The following is a 26,711-nucleotide window of genomic DNA, read 5'->3' as shown; positions in this document are numbered from 1 at the left end:
ATAGTTTGTGAATAATAGAATAAAAGTTGAATTATTCATTATATTTTATGTGAAAATTTAGAAAAATTATTTTAAAATTAAAAAAAATTAAATTATTTATTATATTTTATATAAAATTTTTAAAAAATTATAATAATAAATTAAAATAAATTGAGATAAATTTTAAATGGAAACAATACATTTAAATATATTTTTTGCCAAGATATTGTTGTTAGAGTAATGTTATACAACCTCTCAAACTTCTACACACCATATTTTTTTAAATTTTTATATTTTTTAATATTTTTTTTAATTTTTTTTTTGAATTTATTTTTTTAACATAATTTTATTTTTTTATTAATTATTGATATATTAAAAATTTGATAAAAAAAATTAAAAAATATATAATATGTGAAAGATGAGAAGTTGTGTAAATTTTTTTTTATTATTATTGTTAAAATTAGGTACTTTCCATAGCTCATCTCCCTTTGCAGATTTGAGGACACAGAGCTCCAGACCAATGACTGCAATTTCTGACAGTCATAAAAAATCCCGAAGTCAACAATGCTGCACTAATACATATGCCCCTCAAAATGATGACAATGTAATGGACCCCTCCCCAGCTTCCTCAAGTACACCACCTCTTCTATTTTTCACTGCATCCGCCAACACCACCTTCACCTATGTGTTAATTCTTGGAAAAAATATCTTTCTCCTCCTTTATTTGTGGGGTGGGGTGGGGTGGGGTGGGGGAAGACTGGGAGGCTTCTCTTTGATCTCTCAATTGCTCGCTCCATGTCCTAAATCTCTCTCTAAATTTCTATTCTTTCTTTTGAATCTATAACTAACACCATCCGTGCTGAGTGGAAGGAAACATTTATTCCTAGAATGATTTTCTTCATTTTTGCCAACATTTTGTAGGTGGTTTCCCCGATTTTTGTCTTCGTTTCTCGATGTCGTGGATCTAACCCCACTTCCCATTTTGGATACTCTCTCAAATTATGTTTCTTTCTTCTATCTGTTAAGATCCGCTTACTCTTGTCGTTATTGTTCGGAAGAGTTTAGTCATCTCTTCTTCTTTTCCTTTGGGAACTCTTGCAACCCAGAGAATCTATGTAATCTAGAGTTAAATTTGTTAAAATGGTGAAAGACCCGTTTCTCAAATCGTTGAAATTCGATCACTTTCCCGTCCGTTCCTCTCAATCTCTGGAAATTTCAGCTACTCTGATCAGCACTTTAGGGTTTTGAGGAAAGAAAATTGCACCTTCTTCTTTTGCCGATGGATTTCTCCAGCGGCAACGTGGTCCAAGTAATCACCGGAAGTGGTCCGGACAGCTGGTCTGGCGGCGACCATGCCATATGGGCGACGGAGGACGATTACCGAGCCTGGAACAACAATGGCGACGACACGATGTCGACGAACTCGAATTACGACCAGAGGCAATCACAGAGTCGCTCCGGGAGCGAACCCCCGAACAAGAAATCGAGGAATTCCCAGGATGTGACTTCTTCCAATCGATCCAAAGCTATTGGGAAAATGTTTTTCAAGACCAAACTTTGTTGCAAGTTCCGCGCCGGGACGTGCCCATATATAACTAACTGTAATTTCGCCCACAGCATTGAAGAGCTTCGGCGGCCTCCTCCGAATTGGCAGGATATCGTGGCGGCTCATGAGGAGGAGAAGGCGGTGGTTTCATCTGAGCCGAGGGAGGAGTATCAGATACCGTCGTTGGGATCTTCGAATTATGTGGTGGAGACGCAGAGGTCGTTTAAGGGGCGGCATTGCAAGAAATTCTACACAGAGGAGGGGTGCCCCTATGGAGAGAATTGCACGTTCCTTCACGACGAGCAGTCAAAGAATCGAGAGAGCGTGGCTATAAGTTTGGGGCCTGGTGGCTATGGTGGTGGCGGCATCTCTGGGGGTGGTGGCAGCTCTGGGGGCGGTGTCGGTGGTGGTGCTGCTGCCGGGAGTGCCAGTGGGCAGAATGCCAAACCATCAAATTGGAAGACAAGGATTTGCAACAAGTGGGAGTTGACGGGGTATTGCCCTTTTGGAAGCAAATGCCATTTTGCTCATGGTGCGGCAGGTATGAGTGGCTTTGTTCTTTCCATTTTTGTTAAGATGCGAGGAAATTTTGTTGGCGATGTTGTTTATATGTTTGTATTTGTTAGCTGGTAACAGTTTTTTTATCAGAGTTTTATACTCGCTATTGAGTGATATATAAAGAGTGGAGTTCGAAATGCATGCTTTAGTTTAAGAATGAAGATAGACGAACGTAATCCTTCTGATAGATTGTTAAACATAACCTCTTGATTGAATAATTGACATGTATCTACTTGAAGAAAGAAGAACGTACTTTTAACTTCCGGTCTGAGGAGGTATCTGCTTTAATCACATGGATGTTTGGATATTTCTGTTCCCAAAAGATAATTTTAGACTCGACTTTCTTCTTGATTGGAAAAAGCTTCAACTGTAGAACATTTCTACCTAGTCTTCTGTTTTCAACATTTTTTTTCTTTCCCTCAAAATTTTTTGGGAGATTTGAAAGCTAGACAGATCCAAACAGCCTATCCCCAGACCCACCTTATCCCACATGGTTTAACCACATGTAATGCCTAGTGGAACTCCTTGGCCGATTCAAGTTTTAATATTGGTGCAGATGCTTTGCCCTATCTATTATAAATCCTTCGGCAGCAAAGAAAATTCTGGTTTTCTGCAATATATTCAAGAAATGTATGCCCCTTTGTCTTCCCCCCAATTTTTCAGAGAGAGAAAATGCTTTGATGAAATAGCCCGAGTTAAAAGGTCAAGGCATTTTTTTATGTAATGTATTTTCCTATTTATTTTGTTGTTGTCAAAGGTTTAACTGAATTATGTGATTTACTACCGAAAACGTTTTATTGACAAATGCAATACCAATCTGCAACAGCTTTGAGAGAGAAGGATACTCACTTCCACCTCGAGTCATTTAGCTCTTGTGCAGCTGTGCTGCTCATGGGAGCTTTAACTTGTGGTTTAAAGTGTGGGGGAAGTATTCGCCTTTATTCAGGGAGGCAGACATGGGGCACGCACCTTAATAGATAGCTTAAACCCTGTTTGATTAAGTGCCTAAGCTTTTATCAATTCAGAAAATTGGTTGGACTTTATTCATTTCGGCTAACCAATGCTGTTATAATGGTGACCTTTTATCTCTTTAGCAAGGATATTTTCTTTTTAGTAATCCTGATGCAGGTATTTTTTGTTGCAAAGCATGAAAGACATCAGTAGGTGTGTTTGTTTGGTTTATGTCTTTATATTGGGGAAGTGAAGTGCTGTACCTTATGCCTTTGAACTTAATAAAATTGCTCTCATGTTGATGCTTATTAACTACTTGACTTAAGACTGTAATGCCATTGAAAAGTAGTGTCCCAAATTAAACATCTGGGACAATTATTTCTTCAACTACGAGTGGGTGCACGTACCTATTCTACCTTACTCAATTAGTACTGAAACTGCACTAAATCTGTTACATTCCCCTGTTCAGCTCAGTGTCATGCTTGATAGGACTGAAAGACAAATGTAATAATCATGGAACTTTTTTTCATTTGTATATCATGATGGGAGAGGGAAAAATGTGTTCTATCTTTGACTTTGGAAATCTTGTTTCACCACAGAATTGCATCGATATGGAGGTGGGCTTGTGGAGGGAGATACTAGAGATTCTTCATCCGCACCTACCGACTCAAAGCAGGGAGGAGTACCTTCAAAAACTCCAGCAGAAACTCTGGTAGCATCAGTCCCTTCAGTTCCTCATTCTGATGTTTATCATATTGGAGTTCCATCGCAAAGGTCATGTGTTGCAATTCAGAGGCCGGGGCAGAGAACTCATCAGAAATGGAAGGGTCCAGATAAAATCAGTAGGATATATGGTGACTGGATTGATGACATCGAATAAAAATTGAAAAGCCCTGTCAGGAAATGTGAAGATGGGCATTAAGGAATCAATCTCCATCGCAGAATACTTCAATCTCCTTAGTGGGGGCATGGTGTCAAATGCTGAAGATCAGCAGTAAGAACAATCTCTCCATCATAGAGTACTTTAATCTCCTTAGTGAAGGCATGGTGTCAAATGCTGAAGATGGACACTGGATGGTAAGAAATCAGTCTCCACCACACGGTACTTTAATCTCCTTGGTGAGGGCATGGTGTCAACACGTAGCTTCAAGTTTCAGTAGAAGCCTTGTCGTTGGGAGTCTTAGCCACAACATCTTCAGGTTTGAAAATATGAAGCTTGTATTACCTTTTGTAGTTTCTCTCTTTTCTCTTATTTAATCACCAGATGATCTTTTCTTCATCCAAAGAAATGACAGCAATCTTTGTACCACTTTGTTACATTTACAAATAATGTTCTTACCCTGGCTTTCTGTCTTTATCGTGGCTCTATCTCATACACACTCACATGGCCACATTGATTTTGGAGGGAGATATATATATATATATATATATATATATTTATATATATATTCAACATGGAAGGTTCTTTTTCTCCAGCAAATAAAAGAAGCATTATGTGGGTGTGGGAAAATTAATTCCCTAAATTGATTCATGTCAAAGTTTATAACCTGAAGAAAATCATATCAATAAAATATATACAAGAAAATATCGCATTTGGCAGAAAATCATGACGAGACTCTGTTATACTTCAAGAAAGTCTGATGGATGCTCAACTCGAGCTTTTACGACTTCAGATGAAAAAAAGAAAGATCGATTCGAACGAATGAAATTGCCTACGAACTCATTACCTGCAAGAAGCTCAAGGATGCTCCTTTAAACAGACATTTTGTATGAATTTACTGTACTTTTGTTCTTATTTAGTAGCTGCAGTTGCTGTGGTAGATTGTTTTTAGCTGCATAACTCTGACCTGAATTGTATATACTCTGATTATTTAATACAAGTATTAGGCACCAATTCGTTCTCGGATCTCTCTCGTTAGAAGGGGAATATAGGTGAAATTTCTGGGTTCCTTAAATTGTCTTGTTTCCTTAAATTAGAATAATGTAGCCATAAATGATGCACCAAACTCTGATTAGGTATAACCTAATTGACTCATCTCGCCTTTATAATCGGAGTAGAATTTCCAAATTTGAAACCCAAAGAAATGAATTATTAATTAGGTCGAGAAGATTGGAGTAAGTACTCCTTTAAACTTGGTTTATACCTGATCGATCAGTTTTGACTTTGAGTCTTCACAGTAAGGTCAGATGATGATGTATTTTAGGTTTAATGAGAAACTAATGACCTTTTTGTGTATCAAAGATAGAAGGAGACGATGCTAATGATACAAGTTCTAGAAGGGAAGCCTGCGATGGTTTAAGCCAATAATAATAATAAAAAATGATGGTGTGAATTAAAACAAAAGCTAGACCTATTTTTAGAACATGGCTGAAACCATAAGGTTGGTATGCTTAATCAGCCTGAAAGGTTTCATTCATTTGATCAAACTACCATGGATGGATGTTGACTGTTGATCGATCAAGGATCGCATGACATGCCACATCAGCATATATACTTTAGACTCCCCGTGTGGAGCTTCATGTCATATGTACGTGATCTATGCCTCTGTCACGATTCTAAAATTTACTAAATGCATGCACAAATAGTTTAGGAGAAAAATTATAATCGATCGTGATCTCTACATATTATATATAATTTTTTTATTTTTAATTTTTTTTCTCTTACTAAATATATGGTGTATAGATGATTAGTAAAAAAACTTAATTAGTTTAAGAAGAATTAAATAAAAAAATTATAATAAAAAATTAAATTAGTAAGTGTTGTGTGTGATGTGTGGTGATAATAAATAATAAAATACGTTTGTAAAGGCCGACACGTGGCTAGTCTAAGTCTTCAGAGCAAAACCCTTATTCTCCTCACAACGACTCGTTCAATAGCTTAGCTGAAAATCAATACTACACATCAGCATCCCAAATTAAGCCACCATTTTGAATGCTCACAGTGACATGCCTCCTTGTTTCCCTCGTGAATTCCACTCCCCTCAAAACTAATTTAATCAAACAACCACCCAACAACGAAGTTTCCATTCTTTTTCCAAGCCTTCATTTTTATCTTCTTTTGGTCTATTCCTCCCATGCATGCAAACAACACAGGCCGGAACTAGCCACCCTCCGGCCACCCTCCGGTTAGGCTCTTCGGTTTGGGATCCTTTCCTTTGATCAGGCGATGCCAATGAGTCCCCTGCATCCACCATCATATGATGACTATGCTTCCTCCCCTCCTGTAACTGTACTTCTCACAGTAATCCTCCTGATTTTCTTCTTTCTGGGGTTCTTCTCTGTATATTTCTGTAGGTGTTTCATCGAGAACATGCCTAACTCATGGCATATCCGTAGACCACCCTCCCGCAACTTTGTTTACAGCGATCCATCTGTCATCAATGGCCTCGACCCTTCTCTGATACAATCCTTCCCAACAATTGTATACTCGAGTGTCAAGGATTTCCGCAAGGAAAAATACGGTCTAGAATGTGCAATATGCTTGGTGGAATTTGAGGACGACAGTCTGCTTCGCCTTTTGACCGTCTGTTACCATGTTTTTCATCAAGAATGCATCGACCTCTGGCTCGAATCCCATAAAACGTGTCCGGTTTGTCGTGGAAACCTCGATTTGCCGCCGCCTGACTCGTTGGAAAAATCCATGCAGCTCGTCGATCATAACGCCATGCACGACGTTGAACATGGCAATAGTACCGAATATCATTCATCATCAGATCAAGATGCGGTACGCATTGATGTAAAAGAAGAAGAGAATGATGAGGGCGCAGAATCTGGAGAAGCAAGCAGCCATGAAAATGCATCTAAGGCGCAGCAAAATGATGATGAAGATAAAAGATTGGAAAGACTGGAAAGATTCTCAAGGTCACACTCGACGGGGCATTCTATAGTTAGGAGAAGAGAAGACGAGGAAGATAGGTATACGCTGAGATTGCCAGAGCATGTCAAGGTAGAACTCGTGATCAGAGGACACAACTTCGCTAAAAGCTGTACGACATTTGGTGAATTCTGCGGCCATATCAAGGCGGCCAGAAATGGAGGCTCCGGCGAGATACTGTGTCGGGAGTGCAGCTCATCCGGTGGAAACATCATGAACAAAGTTTAAAAATTCTTTCGTGTAATTAATGTCTTTGTTTAATTTCTTTGACCGTTTTGCAAACAGTACTAAATTTGACAATATCTTTAGAAATTAATTTTCAGTGTGAAACAAATAGGACATCGAAGATCATGTGTTCTGTACACACGTCCTCCTTTTTCATCTTCAATTTCTTGAATTTGTCAGCATTGGTATTGAATTAGTCAAATGACTTTTTATTTTTAAATTTAGTTAATATCATCCCTATTTAACCTACGTTGAATTAACGAAATTGATTTGATCTAAAATATGAGTTAGAATAATTCTATTATTTTTTTAAAAAATATAAAAAGTATTATAGCAATTCCAAATATCATTTTTTATTATATTTCGGCTCCCTCTTTCTCTCCCGCGGCTATTCTTCTTCTTTCTCTCCTGTTTCTCTTCTTTCTCTTCTTTTTCCCTCTTTTATTAGGGAGAAAAAAAAAGAAAGGGTCCTCATTTTCACTCTTGGCAGCTTTCAAACGAACCCTTCGAAGCAAAAATTCAGCTTTTCAGCATTTCGCAGTCAACACCGATAATGCTTCTACGTACTTGTACAACTAATGTTTTTAGCTTCTTTTGTTGGATCTGGTCATAATCGAATATTTAATTTGAAGATTTCACGTAGAATTTTCAGGCTCTCTTCTAGCTTTGGAAAATCAAGAGGAAAAACTTGATTGTAATGGTCGTGTTTGAGCTCCTTTTGCGCGTTTTTTATTAACGCTCGGTGGGAGTCATAGTGAGTGCAATTTTGATTCTGTATCTTGGTGCTTTTGGGGAAGAAAATTCTGCGTTTTGTTTTGTGCATTGAGCTTTATTCCAAATTTCAGATTTTGCTCAGAAATTCTTTGTGGATGTGAGGATTTGGATATACTATTTTGTAATGATTATTCAACAACTTGTGGATCTCATAAAGACAAGCTTTTTCATTGTTTTGGTATAAAGAGAAGAAGTGTAATAGCAGATTATTGTGAGCCTCCAGATTGTTGTCCTTGGAAACTTCGACCACGGCCACGGCTGCCCCTGCCTTGATTGTTTGAGGAGTAGCGTTGATGGAATCTACCTCCACGACTACGGGGTTGCTCACTGCGAGTTGCTACATTAGCCGATCCAATGGACAAGTCGATAGCAGTATTCTGCTGCTCTAGCCGCAGTTCAAAGCTGAGTAAATGGGCAAAGACATCCTCAAGAGAAAACTGATAAACTCAAGTTGCAATAGAGGTGACTATAGAGTTGTAGGAGTCGTCTAAACCAGCAAGTACGTCAAAAACTCAGAGTCACGAAGAGGTTCACCTACCGCTGCCAAGGTATCGGCTGAGGACTTAACTTTCTGATAGTATTCAGAAATCGACATACTGCCCTTCTTAAGGGTCGATAACTCAAGACGTATCCCAACCACACGAGCTCGAGCATGTTTGGAGAATATACATTCAAGTGCATTCCACACATCTCTGGAGGTTTCTAGTCCCACCATGTGAGTAATAATAGTATCAGAGAGGGATGACATTAGGACAGGTTTGGGGGGTGGGATGAGATACAAAATTCTCATCTCATCATTACACATTTTTCAAATTCTTATACAAAATATAATAAACAATTCATCTTTTTCAAATCTCAATTCAACTTTTTCAAATCTCAATACAATAATAATACTAAAACATAATATTTTAAATATTAAAACAAAACACAAAATTCTCATCTCATCCCCAAACCTACCCTAAGGCACCAAGAATAACTTGGTCCTGATTGTACCAGTGGGAATTTGCAGGATTTGGGATGGTGTGGATCTTTTCATCATCGATGGAGGTGACATGAAGGATCAAAGGAGGGCATGGGATTGAGCCATCCACATACCCCGATCAGTTGTTGCGCTCTAAGATATGGCAGGATTTGTGCTCGCCATAGCGCTGGATCTTTTTTGCACACGGGTTGGGCTTTTAATAAAACACACGGGCTGGATTTATTTAAAACACACACACAGCCCAACAAAATAAAAACACTACAAATTAAAAAGCTCAAACCGAAAACACACCAAAAAAATAAAATAAAATAACATAAATAAAATAACACAACTAAATAAAATATAAGGAATTAAACACATGAAATATAGGGATCTCACACCCATAGCAAGTGAATCACATATTAGTGAGGTTCCAAGTGATATGCAACATGGGCATATAATATAAGGTACTCAAGCTGGTGCCAATAAGGTATGATCTTGTGGTTGTATACAATGCATGTTTGTAGTTATACTTAGCATTCTGACATAATGTTATTTTTAATGCAGGAAGTATGGACCACTCCCTAGTGGAAGTAGCATTCACAAGTGGAGCACCAAAATTATGTGAACAAGTTGTCATGGGTGTAATGTATGAACAAGTGAATTTCGTGTAATATATGAACAAGTTAATTCTGTGTAGTGTAGAGAATCTTGGGTGTTTGGTCTTCTAATTTACATAGATTGGATGGTTTTTTATGGTTGGCCTTTGTGTATTGGGCTCTATGGATGATCAGAGACCAAGTTCAAAGTTCCTTTTCTTTGTTTATGTATTTCTTTTCTGAAAGCATACCATTTCATTTTCTGCTTTATGGTCTACAAGGTGGAACCGCCCTTGATTTCTCATTAGCCACATCTTTATAGCCATAGTTATGAAATGGTGTTCATGGCTTGCTTTGTGTATGTTCTAGGGGTTGATTATGATAGGCATTTTCAACTATTTTGGCAACACTAGGAGGATCTCTCAAAATAGTTGAAAATGACTATCATAATCAACCCACAGTGCATGCACAAAGCAAGCCATGAACACCTCTTCTCCATCCTTGCCTTCTAATCTCATCTTTGTATCTCATCTGACATTTGTGCGAGTTCATCTTCTATCTTCTAAACTTTAAATTCTCTTTTCAACACTTCATCCTCCATTTCTCAACCTGAAACTCCATTTTCAAGACTTCATCCACCTTTTTATGTACTTGAAACCCCATTTTTAAGATTTCATCCACATTTTTCTAAACTTCATTCAATCTTTCTGAAAGTTCATTTTGTCTTTCTTTATAATCATCTGCCCATATAAAGTAATTGCATTCGGAATGCCCCTTAAAAACAAAAATATCTCTTGATATAAGAAACTATTAAACTATCTATATAGTTTGTTTAACATAATGTAACGTTATCTTCTTATATCACAGACAACCATAGAATTGTCACCCGAGACTTTTCTTGTTTGCGAAGTATGTAGTGATTCTCTCAAACTGCACCAACATAAGAGCGAGTCCATAAAAAACCATCAATAATAAAAGATGAACATTTTGTATACACCATACTAAATCAAGATCTACAATAAGGTTTACATCAACCTTGTAACGTACAAGCCCATTTTTCCTATAAAGAAGTGAAATTTAGATGTCCAAAAAAAAAAAAAAAAATTTTTGAGGAGGTTGAAATAATTAAATTATATGCTTAGCGTGAACCACAAGGATAACCTAACTACCAATGACAGGAGTTATTGAATTATGAAATTTTGTTCTTGACTAGATCTTAATCAAGATTATATTATTACTACTAGATATGAAGCGAAACACAATATGAGTGGTCCAAAAAATATCCAAAAACCATATATACAGCCCTAAAAAAGAAAGAATATATTGAGGATTAATAGAGCCATGTTTTCATACCTAGATTGATCAAGATCCTCTAAAATACTTCCAACTCACTATGAAAAGTCGGGCAACTAATTGTGACTCAAGAAGTGGATCAATATCCTCTAAGTTCTTATTTGAACCTTAGGATCTGAAGTGAGTGGGATATATGCCTAAAACAAGTTTTTAGGCCCGTTTGGATACAGAAACGATTTTATCTTATCTCATCTCATCATTATAATTTTTTTAAATTTTCATATAAAATATAATAAATAATTCAACTTTTTCAAATTTTAAAATAATAATAATATTAAAAAATAATATTTTAACAATATTTTATTCAACTTTTTAACTTTCATCTAAAACCGTCTCGTCTCATCTCATCTCACTATTCAAACAGGATAATGCACATTCATAACTGACAATTTGAGTTTTTGGAAAGTACTAATTAGTGAATAAATACTATAAAAATTTATTTCATATAATCTTATTCTCTTTTATTTTAGGCCTTAAACTCTAGATATAAAAACTTTAAGGCCTTGTTTGGATTCAGAAAGTGGTTCATCTCATCTCATCTCATCTTATTTTATTATTACAATCTTTTCAAATTTTTACACAAAATATAAGAAACAATTTAACTTTTTCAGATCCAATTCAACTTTTTTAAATTTTAAAATAATAATAATATTTTAAAATAATATTTTAACAATATTTTTTTAACTTCTATCTTTTATTTAAAATCACTTCATCTCATTTATGAATCTAAACTAACTCTAAAAGATTGGGATTATCTCGAAGAAATCAATTTATAAGCATTCTTTTTAATACATTAAACACATCATTAATGTAAAAGTTTTTCACATTAATAATACTAAAAAATATGGGTATTTTATCTTTTTTACAATTATAATTGGTCTTTCCACATCAGCAAGGAAAAAAAACAACCCTTATAAATAGGTTTCGAAACAAATCGGGACAAAGTTTGTCATGTAATTCTAATTTCATTCCGTGGTGAACTGGTGGCATATGTTTTCTCCTTCACTGCATTTCATCCATGGATTCCCTCCCGAACTCCTTAAATTCCAGCAAACGCCTCAAAGAAGAGTTACTCTCTCTCTCTCTCTCTGTGATTAATCTTTCAACTCCGGTCCTCAACTTACATATATGTAATAATTTTCAAGTTTTCAGATTCGTGAGCAATTTGACTGGATCTTCCATTCTCGAAGTCGCTGCGGTTCTAACAAATGTGTCGGTAAGTTCACCTCTTAATATTTATCTTACTTTCTGATGTATCCCATTCTTTATTTATTATTTTCTTAAAAAATGTTTTCATGTTGAGCTCTGATTGCGGCTTTCAGATTCTGATTCTTCTGCGCCATTCCATTTCCTCCGATCGCCTTATTAAAGGTAAGGCGAGATAATACACTTTGAACTCTTGTTTTTCATGTTTTTATGCTATTATGTTTTGGGCTCTATAGTTTTTGTACCTTTAAATTTGTTCAACTTTAGGCGAAAACAAAACATAATAGAATTTCGCCGCGGACGATTCTGTTTGGCATTTGTTTAAATTAAACAATCAACTTACTACATTTTCAGGCGTTACAAAGTCTTACTCGTATCTCTTAGGCTATTTAATTCCCCGAGTTTAAGTGTGGAACTGATATTGATACCTGAAGCAGATAATGTGTTTGTTGTTCTAATTTTTTATTATGTTTCCTCGGATTTCTTTGCCACAGACATATCATTGAAGAGAAGTGATGATGAAAATCTTAGTTCTAAGGACTGGAGGGCTTACATAACTACACTGGCCGCTGATTTTCTTGTCATTGTGCTCCCCACTATCTTATTTTTGACTGTAAGTCTTCTCTTGTACTTGAGAAATCTATTAATCGGAGCTAATGTATGTTTGAGGAGAAACACAGGCCGTTATCCAAAACTATTCTGGCCTTTGAGGAGAAACATGTTGTCATCCAAAACTATTATTTGGACAGAGTTCGTGCTGCTGTTGTTAGATCACCTATGGGAATAATGCTTTGTAGATGTGAAAGTTCTAATTTCCTGTTTTTGTAATCATTACTTGACAGGTTCTATCTGATTGGACATATATATGGACAATTTCGATGATGACGCTACTGTTTTTTATTTGGGCTGCCAAAGGGTATAACTTGTAGCTAATACTTTTCTTACTCTTCTTGTTTTGCACTGGGGAAGCCATTTACATGAGACCACAGCGCTATAGGATATGAGTGGCTGGACTTACAACTTCTCTTCAAGCCATTATACGGCTCAAAAGTCTTAAGTTGTATATGGGTGTATACTCTTAAAGTCAAGTTCAAGTTACGATTGAAATTTTTTGGAGTCACTATAAAACTTAGTTCCACCTTGAAAGGAACCAACGTGGGACTTGATTCTCAATGCACCTTTATTATATACATTCACCCTATCATTCTTCACTCATTTAATATAGGACTTAATATGGTGTTACAATCTTCCACATCCAAGTCCACATCCTTTTCAATGCTCACATCCAGATCCCATTGAGTATCCCAGCACCACATAGTGTCATTTAATCAACTCTGGTATTGTTTGTAATGATCCAACGAAAGTCTAAAGTCATATATGGGCTTATATTCCAAATTGATTAGTCAAGATTACAATTGGTTCTCCTTGGAGTTATTAGGCTAGTTCTACCTAGTGAGGTTTAATGCACCTTTATCATACTTGGTAACTTTATGATTGCTAAGAACATTTATCTGTTCTTCAATACAGATCTTGTTCTCATTCTCCTCCTTTCGAACCAAGGGTTCATTCTCTTAAGTCAGTGCTTTCATCATACAGATTTTCTGTGGTATGCAGTCCCACACAGATCTACACAATTCATTAATTGTATCATATGGCTCAACTATGGTAAATCTTTTTGCATTGACTCCTGATTTATGTTGTTGAAACCATTTGTGGCAGATGATTGGAACGTGCTTGTGTATCATGGCTGTTGACTTCAGAATATTTCCTAGAAAGTATGCTAAGACGGAGACTTATGGTACTAGTTTGGTAAGATCTTGCAAGCTGAGTGCGACATGTATTCATTGCCGTTTTCAATTGTTTTTCTTATTATTGTGAAGCATTTGATAGCTTTCTTTTTTGAGTAGAATAGTACATTCTTCCTAGATTACGTAGGGTGTCATTTGTAGTGAAAAACCTTTTCAAAAAAGACATGATAAGAATATTTGATTCTGTGGCATATCCAACATTTTATCCTTGGCAAAGCCATGAAATCAATGAAGTTTTTTGTGGCATATACCTCGAATTAGGAAAAGAAAAAAGAAATGCTCAAAGCTCTGAAATAACATGTGCAGCACTCAAAAAGAGAGTGCAAAAATCAAGCCAATTAAGTTGTTGATTGTTGGCAAATTACGTGCTCCTGTGGCTGTGTGAGATGAGGTCTCAATTGGAAAGTGGCATGCTTGATGATCATGGAAATCATGAGTTTTCATGGCATACTTTTACAAAATGCATTGATTTAAAGAAAGAATAAAGGGTAAGGTGCACTTTGTTCACTTGTGATTTGGTTTGCAAATCTGAGGTTTGAAAATTGTAAATTTTCTTCCTGGTTCACTCTTCTATCTTTCTTACTTAAGTTGGACTGAAATCAGACATGAAAAGAAAAACAGAGTGCAGTGTCATTTTTTAATAATAGATTGGCACACCAAAGTTGGGTATTGCTGTAATTTACACAGAAGTTCCCCTACCGATAGAAAAGTTACACATAATTCACCAACTCCTTTGTTTTATAAACAGCAAGGGTATGCCGCCTGCAATGAGAAATAATAAGGTGAGCCATTTGGATCAATGTCACTTTTTAAAGAACAGGCTTGCAAACCACCGATGAGTATCATGTAATATACACCCTAAACGAAAGAAATCATTTCGTGCTGTTTGCTCTGGCATTGAGTGTTTTGATTTTTTTTAACAGATTATATTAATAAGAATAGGCATAGCACAAGTACACAAAGGGTATACAAGAGTTTACACATAGTTAGGAGGAAGAAATAGTAACAAGAAAATCTAGACCATTCAAATCTACAACATTCGCTCATAGGAATAAAGTTTTAACAAAGAACAATCTGATCTCCTCCAATGATCGCTCCTTGCAGTTTGAATTGGTTCTAAGCATCCGTTTCATCTAAAGTTCTTTGCACTCTTCAGTCTGGATTTGTTTCATATGTATATTTGACCTGAATTACATAATAATGGTGCTACTTGATCATGGTGAAACTAACAGGAAAGAACTCATGAGAAATAACATTCTTAATGTGAGTTTTGAACTTTATTTCTATCTCAAATTTCTTTCGCACAAGTATATTCCGATTTAGGCGTTTATTTTAGATTTTCCATTAGTGCATACAAAATCACTTATAAAAAATAGTGCGTACAAAATCAGTTCAAAAATTCTCTCTCTCTCTCTCTCAAAATAGTGTGGTGATTTTCTTTTACTTGGTATGTACATTTGTTCTTTTTATGTTGTTAACTTGTTATAGTCTGGATTTCTTCACTGAACTAATATAATTAAAGTTTAACTTCATTGCAGATGGATCTTGGTGTTGGCTCTTTTGTACTGGTAAATTCATTAGTTTCACGACAAGCACGGAGTGTCTCGTCTATGTAAGTTGTGGTACGCTTTGTGTACTCTGGCATGTTGCTCTAGCTTCTTGATATAAATACGTGGTGGAGAAACTTTAATGAACTCTATAATGATATCAGTTTGTTAATTGTGTGAAACGATTCTTTGAAAAAGCTTTGAATTATGTGTCAAGTTTGCTGAAACAGCAAGTGCAAGCATTAAAGCAAGAAAGAGAGATCCAAAACAAAAGACTCATAAAAGTAGAGGAGTTGAATAAAAGATGAACCAATCACAATGAAAGAATAAACAATATAGTTTGTGTGTATAATACCATTTGTTTAAGATAAAGAAAAAAATAAAAGAAATGTACTGAAGCAGTATCATGTCATATGGGACACTGTGACATGTGCTTTGTCTGGTATAGGATGTATATGATTTATGTTGGTGACTGCTATCAAATGTCCTCTCTTTATGGGACACTGTGACGTGCTTTTTCTGAGAACTAGTCAAGTTCATTAGTCTAGTTTGCCTAGAAAGCAAGTGGTGTTGTTCTCCATCAGCTAGGCCTTACAGATGATATTTTTGCTCAAAGCAGATTGGTTCATTTCCCTCTTGGGTGGAAACCTGTTCTTTGTGTTCATCATTTGTTTCTAAGATGTTCAATGGTAACAAGAAATTAATGCTTTTTTAGGAGTTGGAAGACTGCATTTCAATCTACTAGCCCATTAATCATTCTAGGACTTCTTCGTCTTGTTTCTACTGCCAGTGTGGACTATCAGGTATTTTTTTTAGATCTTAAATTTTTATGAGTTTGCCTTTAATATATCAGCAGATATACGCTGAATTATAGAGGTTTTTTTACAAACATTTGCCAAATCTCCTGCTGCTGAGGTAGGTCATCTTACCTCTATCCATTTTGGAAGGCTTTTTGTAAAAGTAGTTGGTAAACTCTGAGGTAGCCTTTGCAACATTAATTTGAACAAATATATCCAGGTAGGTGTTGCAAGCCAAAGTTCACCCTAATGTTTTTGGGCATCAAGTTTCTTCATCTGCCCATTGCCTGTTGAAATTTAAGGCTGAATGCAGGCATTGTTACCAAAACAAAACAACTTAAACATTGGTACCATCATTTTTTGTAGAAATGTATTGCAATAGAACACAATAAGATCAATTCTTTCTTTTAGATACTTCTGCTACCAAATTAGCATTCTGGCAGTTTGATGTAGCAGGAGCTGCAGGACTGAAGTTTATAGTCTCACATTTCAGTTTTATTTTAGTTTTTATGAAATCAATTCATGGTTCATTTGTAGTGCTGTAATTCGCTATTATGTAACAAGACTTCTGCTACCAAATTAGTGTTGTGGCAGTATGATGTAATAAGGCTGAAGTTTATATTCTCACATCACTATTTGGTTTTTTAGTTTTAATGAAATCAATTCATGGTTCATATGTAGTGCTGTAATTTGGCCTTATCATGTTCTATCTATGTGATACTAGGAGTTTTATAATAGTTTCTTTTAAATCTTATTATGCTTCTAAACAAGGCCTGTCTTCTGATTTTTTCTTGAAGGTTCATGTGAGCGAATATGGTGTGCACTGGAATTTCTTTTTTACACTGGCTGCTGTATCCCTCCTTACATCCATCATCAATGTTCCCCCATCATATTCTGGAATCCTAGGTTCTTTAGTTCTAGTAGGTATAATTTCGATTGAATATGTTTGCTTGTGTTTATATCTTCAGAAATATCAGTTTTTAGCTTGAAAGTTTTTGATTATTCAGGGTATCAAATTTGCTTGATCTGTGGGTTGAATTTGTATCTGCTCTCTGACAAAAGAGGAACAAATATTATCAGCCAAAACAAGGAGGGTATTTTCAGCATATTTGGTGAGGATCAAGTGTAAATTATTACCATGGTTGGATGATTATGTTCTTTATCATGCATTAAAAAAATTAGAACTGCTGGTTTTTTAATGAAATTGTTGATGTTTTTATTTCCTATTGATTTGTTTGTTACTTTTAAGCCGACTGGTATACTTTACGTTTTTTTTGGGCAATGTTGATTGTTCAAAATGGGTAAACTTTTCCAAGACTCTTATTGTTTTGAGTTTTAGAAAGATTTTTGAAAGATTTTGCTGAGAATATCAGAATTTGGGATCAAGAAATTTGGTGAGTCATGTGAATTAGAATATTTAGGGGAGCATGCACATAAAACCATGTGTAAATAAGCATGTATATCTTTTTGAGTCAATATTAGCATCTTTATGCTTGATTTGACATATGATTCAGAAGCTTTTCGAGGAGTACAAGTAGTCCACCAATCATAGTTTACGATGTGACTACTTAGAGCTTATGATATACACATGAGCTTAACTCAACTAAGTTTAAATTCCAACTATCTTCTGTTTAGCAGTATGTCCATTCGGTGCATAGATCATTTAATAAAATGCGTTGTAGACAAAATAAATAATATATCGTATAAAAAATTTGGTTTAGAAATCATTTTCGTAAGTGGATATAGGTTTTTCAAATAATATAAAGTATGTAGCATTTCAGATTTTGTTAGAACTTTTGGCTCCAGGAATTTAAGTTGGAGCAAATTTTCTTTTCATTCAAAGTGGAAAAAACCATAATGAGCCGTGTGGTAAAAGGATGCATGTAATGTTTACATGGAAGCACATGTCTTCAGTACAGCATGTAAGACCCAGATTTTATTATAGTATATTAGAACATTTATATTGTTAAAATATGCTACCAGACCCAAAGGAAGGCCATTTTCTCTATTGTAGCTTTGACAATCATGTTCTTCCTATGTCTTCCATTTCTCTATTGTAGCTTTGACAACCATGTTCTGTTTCCTTGCATCTTTGATCTTTCAGCTTGAATAAAATAACCTTTAAGATCATATGTACAAAACGTTAAGGTGTGAATCTGCGGTAGCCATTCTTGTATGAGTAACATAAAATTGAGGGTCAAACCCTTCTTGTGAGTATGTAGCTATACAAAACTCCAGTGGATTCAACTGAAGAAAGAAGAAAATATGATCCAAAAAGCTGAGACCCAAAATTCTGTGATCTCATAAAGAAATTAATGGAATATTTATTTTTTCAGAAAAAGTTCTCTTTTATGCCTCCTTCAATTCCTTAGACAACCCTAAACAAATTCCATAAAATCTTCCCTTTTGGCCAAATTTCTCTTATTTGCTTCGTTGGAATGCACCATATAGTGTAAGTGGGATTGTGGCAACCAACTTGAAGCTTCTATTCCATTTGTTAGTACCACTATTAATACAATTGTGCTGATTATTTATTTTTTCTATTTCCAGGATATTGGGGAATGTACCTTCTTGGAGTCCAGTTGGGTAACTATCTATTTTTTGGAAACCATTCATCTGCTATGTTGAGAAGCAATAATTGGGCAAGGAGAAGAGTCTGGATTCTTATGCTTCTGTTTTGGTACAGTCTATGTTGCTAGTGCTTCCTAACATCCATATTAACAATGTTTTGAAGTTGACTTCCTTTCTCTTTACCTAAATGCACATTTTAGGACAACAACTGTGCTTCTTGACAGATACGTTGAAGGAGTTTCCCGCAGAACGGTATAATATCCTACTTCATTTGATTTTCTAATTTATGCAAGTGTTGAAGTAAACTATTTTGCTAAAGTGGAAGAAATTAACGTGAACACATTGAACAGTGCAACCTACCGTATGTTACTATGGTATTGGCTTTAAACCTACAGGTAATCGCACTCCTTTTTCTTCTGTATGTATAGAGTTCAATGACATTTGCATTTTCCCTCTTTTGAATTCTGTCTATTAACACAGCATAAGATCATATATTTGCTTAATGACCGTATTAGAGGAATAAATTGCATGTGTGTTGTGGTGTCAATTTCTTGAACCTATCCAAAGTAGTGATTAGATCTTTAATTCATCTGTTGAATAAGTAATATGTTCTGTTCCAAAGGTTATTCGTCGTAATGTGCGTGTCCAACTTCTTGTTTAGAGTGTAGACTATTTTGATAACGCTCTAATGGAAAGTCCAAGCCACATGGCCTATACTCCAAAAGAACTAGTCAATGATACAATTGGAGTCCCATTGGAACATTATACAGAACAAGAAGTTCTCCTTCCCAAGCAATATAAGATCTCATACACCACCTACCTTCATCACTTAATCAGAATGGGGTATCACAATCTCCCCCCCAGTTATATTCCCGACATCCTCGTCAAGCCAGTTCGTCGTAGTTGGCATGGCTCAAGTTCCACATTTCTGGTTGGGATAGGCTCTGATGCTATTTGTAAGGCCCAATGGAAGGCCCAAGTCATATGGCTTATACTCTAAAAGAACTAGTCAATGATACTATTGAAGCCCCATTAGAATATTATAAAGAAAAAGAACTTCTTCCCAAGCTATATGGGATCCCATACATCACCTACTCTTATCACTTATTAGAATGAGGTATCACAATCGAGGCTCTTATACCATTTGTAACACCCTAATGGAAGGCCCAAGTCACATTACTTATACTCCAAAAAGACTAGTCAATAATACAATTGGAGCCCCATTAGAACCTTATAAAGAGCAAAAACTTCTCATTCCCAAGCAATGTGGGGTCCTATAAACCACCTACCCTTATCACTTATCAAAATGGGGTATCACAATTTTCTTATCTGTTTACTTGTCAGACAATGGATAGAGAATGTAAAAGGTATTTGTCTATTATGTTTGATGAGTTGGAAGGAAGAAGAAAAGAAAAATGTGAACCACAATAGACAGAAAGAGGAGAGGAAAAAAGGAGTATTTTCTTAAACCTGTCTCAAAGTAGTGATTAGGTCTTTAATTCATCTTATAAATAAATATTATGTCCTATTCCAAAGGCTATTCGTTGTAATGTGAGTGTAACTTAACTTCTTGTATAGACTGTTTCTTTTCTGTTTACTCGTCAGACAATCGATAGAGAAGTTAAAAGGTATTTGTCTATGATATTCGATGACTTGGAATGAAGAAGAGAGGCAAAATATGAACAATTCATAACAAGAGGAGGGGGAGAGGGAAAAAAAAAAAGAGCAATTGCTCAACCAAATCTCTGTTATCAAAGTGAATTACGATTTCCGATGATGCCTTCAGCTTCCTTCATGGAATATATGGAATATATATGCTAGTCCAAATATTAACTCTACTACAACACAACACAACATGCAATGTACTAGGTAATTTAAATGAATTTCCAATGACTAAGAGACAATACAGTGTGTACTAAACAAACATGGAGGGAGGAAGGGAGACTGTGAACTAAACCAAGATGGTGTATCAAAACCACTTTGTATACCATTTGGCAGAGCTTCGTTGGCCAGATTGCTCCTTATGGCCCAGGTTTCTCTCATTTTGGGATGAGACAAATGTGTTGGGACTGAGTGAGATGACAAGCCATGAGAGCGTGTATTCTTCAAAACATCGCAGCACAAGTTGCATTTGGCATCCAACATTTTTGGAAGAAGATCGGTATGGGAGTGTCATAAGGTTTAGAGACCAAAGGTCTCATCTGATCTCTTCATCTGATAGATTTGACTCATTTGAGTTCAAGCTGGATTGAATCCAGCTATGAGAATGCAGGATCTCTGTCTGAAAGGTAATTCCTCATAAAAAGTATTAAACTCATCTTAACATCCAAACACACTTTAAACTCAGTTTAGATGAGCCTTACATAACTTCCTCCACTACTCAACTCACTACTATTTATTAAAAACTTAACTCAACTGAGTTCAGCTCAACATTCAAATGCAGCCTAGTGTTCTATTTTTTTTTTTTTTAATGTGCAAGAGTGTTATAATCTTGATATGGGAAGTAAATGCCTATTGTATGCATTGTACTTGCAATATACCTGTTCTGCATTGTAGTTTCCCTGATAATTTGTATAAATTTCCCAATCAAAATGTCTCCTGTTTGGCAGGTGCTTTCCGTACTAACACTTTCTGATTACATTCCTGGAAGTAAAACTTCTATACTTGAACAAGCATTTAACCGGAACTTACTCGGTTCCTTTCTACTGGTAAAAAAGATGCAATAGCATTCAGTAAACGATATGAACATTATTTTTTCTCTTACCTCGAAGGTCAAAGTAATAATCTATTTACTGTTTTACTTTGCAGGCTAACGTGCTCACTGGGCTTGTGAACTTGTCTGTGGATACCCTGTCAGCATCATCCGTCGCAGCCCTTTTTATTTTGGTTTTGTATGCTTCCGTTTTAACAGTTGTCGTTGGGATTGCAGATTTTTGTTGCATTAGGCTTAAGTTTTGGTAGGGCAACCATCGTGGCATTTTTTTTTCCATTTTTAATGACCAAAATTGTAGATCCCTGAGACTTTGAGGCAACTGAGCAAACGTTAATACCTCTCACAGTGAGCCTAAAGGCAATGGCTATGGTCATGCTGTTCATTTTATATTATATTTTTCTCTCCCTTCATCCCACCCATTCGCATGCACATGAAGCTGCTGCTGCACGTACTTTTCACAATCCCATTTACCCATTTATACTAAAAAAAGGCAGAATAAAAGCCATCTGTGTTGTAGCTCTTCTTTGGTATAATGCTGGGCGTTTGTGCCTCTCCATGCATGTTCCATTTGCACAGACAAAGCGTGCAAGGAGATGAAAAAAGGAGCTTGAAACCATTAACCAATATTCTCAGGGAAAACAGAAAGATAGAAATATTCGAGCATGAGATTTTTTTTTTAACATGGTAAAAATTGACGTTAAAATTGCACTTTCTCGAGAGCTGAAGCTGATAGTCACGTGGATTAACCGTCAGAGAGCCAGCTGACAGCTTGGACCCATGGCCCAAGTTCGACCACCCTCCTTCATATGTCCTCCTCACCAGATAAGGCTACAGTTCAGTCTTTGTATATAAATCCCTATCCTTCATTTTGTTTATATATATGTATATATGTGCTCTGTCTCCCTGTCTCTATCTCTCTTTCTCCCGTGATAAACATATCCCTGTGATTCTTATATGTAAGTTAACGCAAAACAAAAGGACTAGCCTAAAAAACAAAAATAGGTAGGCCTAATGCTTGATGCATGAGAGATGCAAGCAGCTAGGCTATACAAGAGGTGAATGTGTGTGTGTGTGTGTATAACTGGTTCTTCATCTAGTTTTTACCATAGAAATAACTTATCTTATTTTTTTCGATTAGGTTACGGCCTCTTAGCTGATGTTTTGGTAATACTTCTCTTATCCAAGCATGCATGCAATATTGATAATTTGCATAGAGTTAGTGATTAACTAATTGCCATAGCTTTACGTCTCTGTCTGGAAAAGCAAGCTTTCCATTGCCTATAAATGAGTGAATACCCAAAAAAAAAAAAAAAACGCAAACCAATGCCCTATAAAATCAGCTTAGTCCTTCTTTTGCTCAGTGCGATCCATAACTCGTTTTCATTGCAGTAGTGACAGTGACAACTTCCTGACGTGCTTATGCTGCTCACAGTCAGTTAAATGCTGATTAGCAAATCACTAATTTCATTTTAGTATGCCCTTTTCTAATTTATATAGGCATGTTAATTAGCATAACCTTTCTAGCTAACAAGAAAGGACTATCCATGGCTTGCAATTACTTTTTTTTTTTAAGTGTTTTTTTTTTCGATTTGGAGAAAAGGACTTTCAAACTTCATACTTCCATTTTAAAAACTGAGGGTTTTGTCAACCAAGTCACAGGCCTTTAGCTACTTATTGTGTAAAACCAGCTCTCACAAGATACATTAACATCAGTATATAGATCCATCCTTACAAATCATATATTATAAGTCAGTGTGGATGATACATTTTTCATATTGTTGATATGACAGAATTTGATTTGAAAGATATTTAATTTTTAAGTTTCTCTTACAAATCAAATTATATAGCAGCGGTTTGCAAAAGAAAGCTTTTCTTATAGATAAAATGTTGCAATGCCTACCAACGTCAAAATCTAGATAAACCATGACATGTAGTACTGTACAATGCATTGTCGAGCATAGGTTAAAGCTTTTGTGTGTCAAAATTATGTATATGAGAATCTAAGGGTGCGTGAGGCAGTCATTCACTGCAAAGCCCAACACAGATTTGAATGTGAGGGGTAGCTTTTGTACAGCTTGTTCTGTTGTTTGTATGCGTATTTCTATATAGATTTGGGTCCCCCAACACCGTCTCCATTGCAGAGTCTGTCCCGGTCTTGGTCATCTATGAAATCGGGAAGGAAAACAGAAAAAAGGATGAGAGAAGAACCTCTTTCTGTTTCCTTCACTTTTTGAAGCAGAAAAGCACAACTCCTTTTCTGCCCTCTCACGTGCACCATATCTCTAGAGCACTTCACATTATTTTAAGCTACACCCTCTCTCTCAAAAGTTCAAGAATAGGGTTCTGCTATAAAATGATTGTTGTCTTTGAATTGGAACCGATAACAGTGTTGGGTTATCAACTCAAGTCCATTTGAAGGGGAAGGAAAGGAAATAAGTTTTACAGTTGGATAAAAATGGCTTTAGAAGCTCTTTCTTCCAATGAGCTTTTTAACTTCATAGTCTACGACACCATCTCTGCAGCACCATATAGCAGCCATGACTCTTCAGAGACCAGTTTTTTATTAGAGAATGCAATGCCACCTCAAAACCAAGGTGCTATTTTGGAGAACTCTTCATTGATGACCCAAAAGCGCCACTGTGGTAGGTCACAAGTTGTAGAACGGAGGCAGAATTTGGCGGTTCAAGGGAGGAAGAAGAGGAGGAGAAAGCCAAGGGTGTGCAAGAACAAGGAAGAAGCTGAGACACAAAGGATGACGCACATCGCTGTTGAAAGAAACCGCAGGAAACAGATGAATGAGCACCTCTCCGTCTTGCGCTCCCTCATGCCTGAATCCTATGCCCAAAGGGTGTGTTTTTTATTCTTCCTTCTTCTTTCTTATTTCTCTCCATGTCTGTTTCGGGATGAAAACGCATTTTCATATTGAAGAATTTCTGTTTAAACAAACATGAGGCAATCCAATATATTATTGCTAAACTTCCATACCATAATTCCAATGATATTACTCTTGCATGCTGCATTAATTGACATATCACAGTATAAAAAGGTATCCGCGCTTAGATTTTCATGGCTAGAATAAATAAAATTTGAGAAATTTGGTGGGTTCTGAAAAGCCGGACTGAATGAATTCCAGACCCAGCGATGATTCATTGGGAAAAGTTCGGCGTAAAGTCAGGTAATGCAGCAAAACTCATCAGAGACCAGTCATGTAAAAGCAAAGCTGAAGTTGTCACTTTTGGCTGCAGGCTCCCACCAGTTATTCCTTCAGATTTTCCCTCCCGTCCCCACTGCATTTTGTAATTCAATAGATTTTCCCATGTTTGTCTGTCACGTGATGAAGGAATTAAGCATTAGGTATGGCCTAGCTGAAACGGAAAAAATGGGATTATCGCAGCTCGATCTCATTAGAAATTGAAGTTAGTTTCTCCATTTTCTTCATCATCATATCATCTTTATAAATCATATTCCACTAGTTTTCATTAAACCCTTAAATGAAAAACATTTATTTTTGTAGGGTGACCAGGCCTCCATAGTAGGAGGTGCTATAGAATTTGTGAAGGAACTTGAGCATCTCTTGCAGTCACTCGAAGTTCAGAAACTCCAACTTCCGCAACCAGGAGTGGGAGCATTAATCGACGAAGATGCCACAACCTGCAAATTCCGGCAACCGCCATTTTCACAGTTTTTTGTGTATCCACAGTACACGTGGTCGCAGATCCCTAACAAGTATACAACGAAAACTGAGGATGCCATAGCTGATATCGAGGTGAGTTTGATCGAAACCCATGCAAACCTTAGAATCCTGACGCGACGAAACCCTAGACAGCTTTCAAAGTTGGTTGCCGGGTTTCAGACACTTCGCCTGTCCATCCTTCACCTCAATGTGACCACTATGGACCCCTTGGTCCTCTACTCTATCAGTGCCAAGGTACGAAAGAATTATGTATTTTCTTTTCTATCTAATATGTTTGTACTTTCTGCGCAGGAAGAATAAATTTATTTGCAAGTAAGTTTATTTATTGATCACGACTATATATATATATATAACTTATTTTAGAATCAAATACTTGTTTATCTATGTTTTTCAAAGTTTCAAACGTTTGATATATATGTTAACGAAAGAAGAAACTCTCATAGAGCTCGCTCTAGCTAACTAAAAAATTGTCAGTTAATTCTAACGAAATGACTATTTATAACTAAAATGAATCTGTTTTAATCATAAATAATCTTTTCGCCTCAATTAAATGACTACAAAAATCTATTTTTCTTGTAGTACAGCGATACATCGATCATCTATATTAATAGATCAGAAAGCTTGATTTGATTGAAGGTGCTATTATAATATGATCAGATCAACGGCATTATCACTAATATATAATTGAGTTCTAGCTAATATTATATCCAGCCGCGCGCCTAGCTTCCCTTAACCAAAATCCGAGTTTCACCAGTACTGTTCATAATATATGAAAGAATATAGCTCATTTTTCGTCCTTCTCCCGAAACCAAAAGGTCATTGGTGTGCGCACCCAGAGGGCCAGAGAGAGAGAGAGAGAGATCAGTCCTTTTTTCTGAAATTTGTAGCGTTTTCTATGTTTGGAAGGAACTGATCTCCGCCCCCGATTTTCTAAAAATTAGAGTTTTCGGCTAAATAAAACTTTTTCATTTCTGAATGCAGGTTGAAGAAGGATGCCAACTCACTTCAGTAGATGACATAGCAGGAGCAGTTCACCACATGCTTAGAATAATTGAGGGCGAAGCTGTCTTATATTGAACCAGACCTTGGAGTTGAGGTGGAACTACTGGAATGCCACACCCTCTTTTTGCTAGCAGCTTTCTGCATTAAATTAGCTTAATTCTCCTCCCTTAGTACTGTACAACTTGTTAGAGTATATTTTCCAACAAAATTCACCAAAAAAAAAATATGAGGAAATTCGGACCTATGTTTATATGTATTACTGTACGCATGATATGATCACTAATTCATAGGCATGCAAGCTGGTTGTTTGCTAATCAATCTCCGTTTGCTTTCCTTTATTTATAATATATATATATATATATATATATATATATATCGAGTCAAAGAAAAGAAGCACTAGCTAGCACAAGTATGTGTTGTCTTTTACTCCTCCGAGTTCATGTCAAGAGTTCTTCTATTCAACACTTGCACCACACACTTAATTTGATATGAATTTTTATTTTTTTTATTTTTTTATTTTTTTCTTTAGCAAATATATGATATAGGGCTACTA

General features: G+C 36.1%; 4 protein-coding genes across 4 annotated transcripts; all 4 read left to right on the top strand.

Annotated features, from left to right (window-relative positions):
* Window positions 1-588: 588 nt before the first annotated feature.
* Window positions 589-4,391, top strand: LOC108982022 (zinc finger CCCH domain-containing protein 12-like). Its single transcript, XM_018953285.2, has 2 exons — window positions 589-2,066; window positions 3,634-4,391. Exons 1-2 carry the CDS (start codon window positions 1,259-1,261, stop codon window positions 3,912-3,914), a joined length of 1,089 nt encoding a protein of 362 aa, XP_018808830.1. The 5' UTR covers window positions 589-1,258; the 3' UTR covers window positions 3,915-4,391.
* Window positions 4,392-6,133: 1,742 nt separating this feature from the next.
* On the top strand, window positions 6,134-7,136 carry LOC108982009 (RING-H2 finger protein ATL29-like). The gene has a single exon (XM_018953273.2). It carries the CDS (start codon window positions 6,201-6,203, stop codon window positions 7,134-7,136), a length of 936 nt encoding a protein of 311 aa, XP_018808818.1. The 5' UTR covers window positions 6,134-6,200.
* A 4,630-nt stretch (window positions 7,137-11,766) lies between these two features.
* LOC108982023 (uncharacterized protein At4g17910) lies at window positions 11,767-21,875 on the top strand. Its single transcript, XM_018953286.2, has 16 exons — window positions 11,767-11,888; window positions 11,973-12,036; window positions 12,143-12,191; window positions 12,521-12,639; window positions 12,869-12,942; window positions 13,554-13,632; window positions 13,746-13,835; window positions 15,373-15,446; window positions 16,097-16,184; window positions 16,976-17,102; window positions 17,186-17,290; window positions 18,729-18,858; window positions 18,950-19,001; window positions 19,100-19,144; window positions 21,359-21,457; window positions 21,558-21,875. The coding sequence occupies exons 1-16, from the start codon at window positions 11,839-11,841 to the stop codon at window positions 21,708-21,710; spliced, it is 1,398 nt and encodes a 465-aa protein (XP_018808831.1). The 5' UTR covers window positions 11,767-11,838; the 3' UTR covers window positions 21,711-21,875.
* Window positions 21,876-23,601: 1,726 nt separating this feature from the next.
* LOC108982006 (transcription factor bHLH71-like) lies at window positions 23,602-26,472 on the top strand. The gene is made up of 3 exons (XM_018953270.2): window positions 23,602-24,310; window positions 24,977-25,390; window positions 26,138-26,472. The coding sequence occupies exons 1-3, from the start codon at window positions 23,918-23,920 to the stop codon at window positions 26,231-26,233; spliced, it is 903 nt and encodes a 300-aa protein (XP_018808815.2). The 5' UTR covers window positions 23,602-23,917; the 3' UTR covers window positions 26,234-26,472.
* The last annotated feature ends 239 nt before the right edge of the window (window positions 26,473-26,711 follow it).

Source organism: Juglans regia, chromosome 9 (genome assembly GCF_001411555.2).
Source record: "Juglans regia cultivar Chandler chromosome 9, Walnut 2.0, whole genome shotgun sequence".
NCBI lineage: Eukaryota > Viridiplantae > Streptophyta > Magnoliopsida > Fagales > Juglandaceae > Juglans > Juglans regia.
This window is presented reverse-complemented; position numbering and strand designations above follow the sequence as displayed.

Bases quoted from the DNA above. Each gene is read 5' to 3' on its own strand.
- LOC108982006 (XM_018953270.2), top strand. From the start codon at position 23,918: ATGGCTTTAGAAGCTCTTTCTTCCAATGAGCTTTTTAACTTCATAGTC. The intron at 24,311-24,976 runs GTGTGTTTTTTA...TTATTTTTGTAG, and splicing joins CTGAATCCTATGCCCAAAGG to GGTGACCAGGCCTCCATAGT. The intron at 25,391-26,137 runs GTACGAAAGAAT...TTCTGAATGCAG, and splicing joins TCTACTCTATCAGTGCCAAG to GTTGAAGAAGGATGCCAACT.
- LOC108982022 (XM_018953285.2), top strand. From the start codon at position 1,259: ATGGATTTCTCCAGCGGCAACGTGGTCCAAGTAATCACCGGAAGTGGT. The intron at 2,067-3,633 runs GTATGAGTGGCT...GTTTCACCACAG, and splicing joins TTTTGCTCATGGTGCGGCAG to AATTGCATCGATATGGAGGT.
- LOC108982023 (XM_018953286.2), top strand. From the start codon at position 11,839: ATGGATTCCCTCCCGAACTCCTTAAATTCCAGCAAACGCCTCAAAGAA. The intron at 12,037-12,142 runs GTAAGTTCACCT...TGCGGCTTTCAG, and splicing joins CGGTTCTAACAAATGTGTCG to ATTCTGATTCTTCTGCGCCA. The intron at 12,943-13,553 runs GTATAACTTGTA...TCTTCAATACAG, and splicing joins TTTATTTGGGCTGCCAAAGG to ATCTTGTTCTCATTCTCCTC.
- LOC108982009 (XM_018953273.2), top strand. From the start codon at position 6,201: ATGCCAATGAGTCCCCTGCATCCACCATCATATGATGACTATGCTTCC.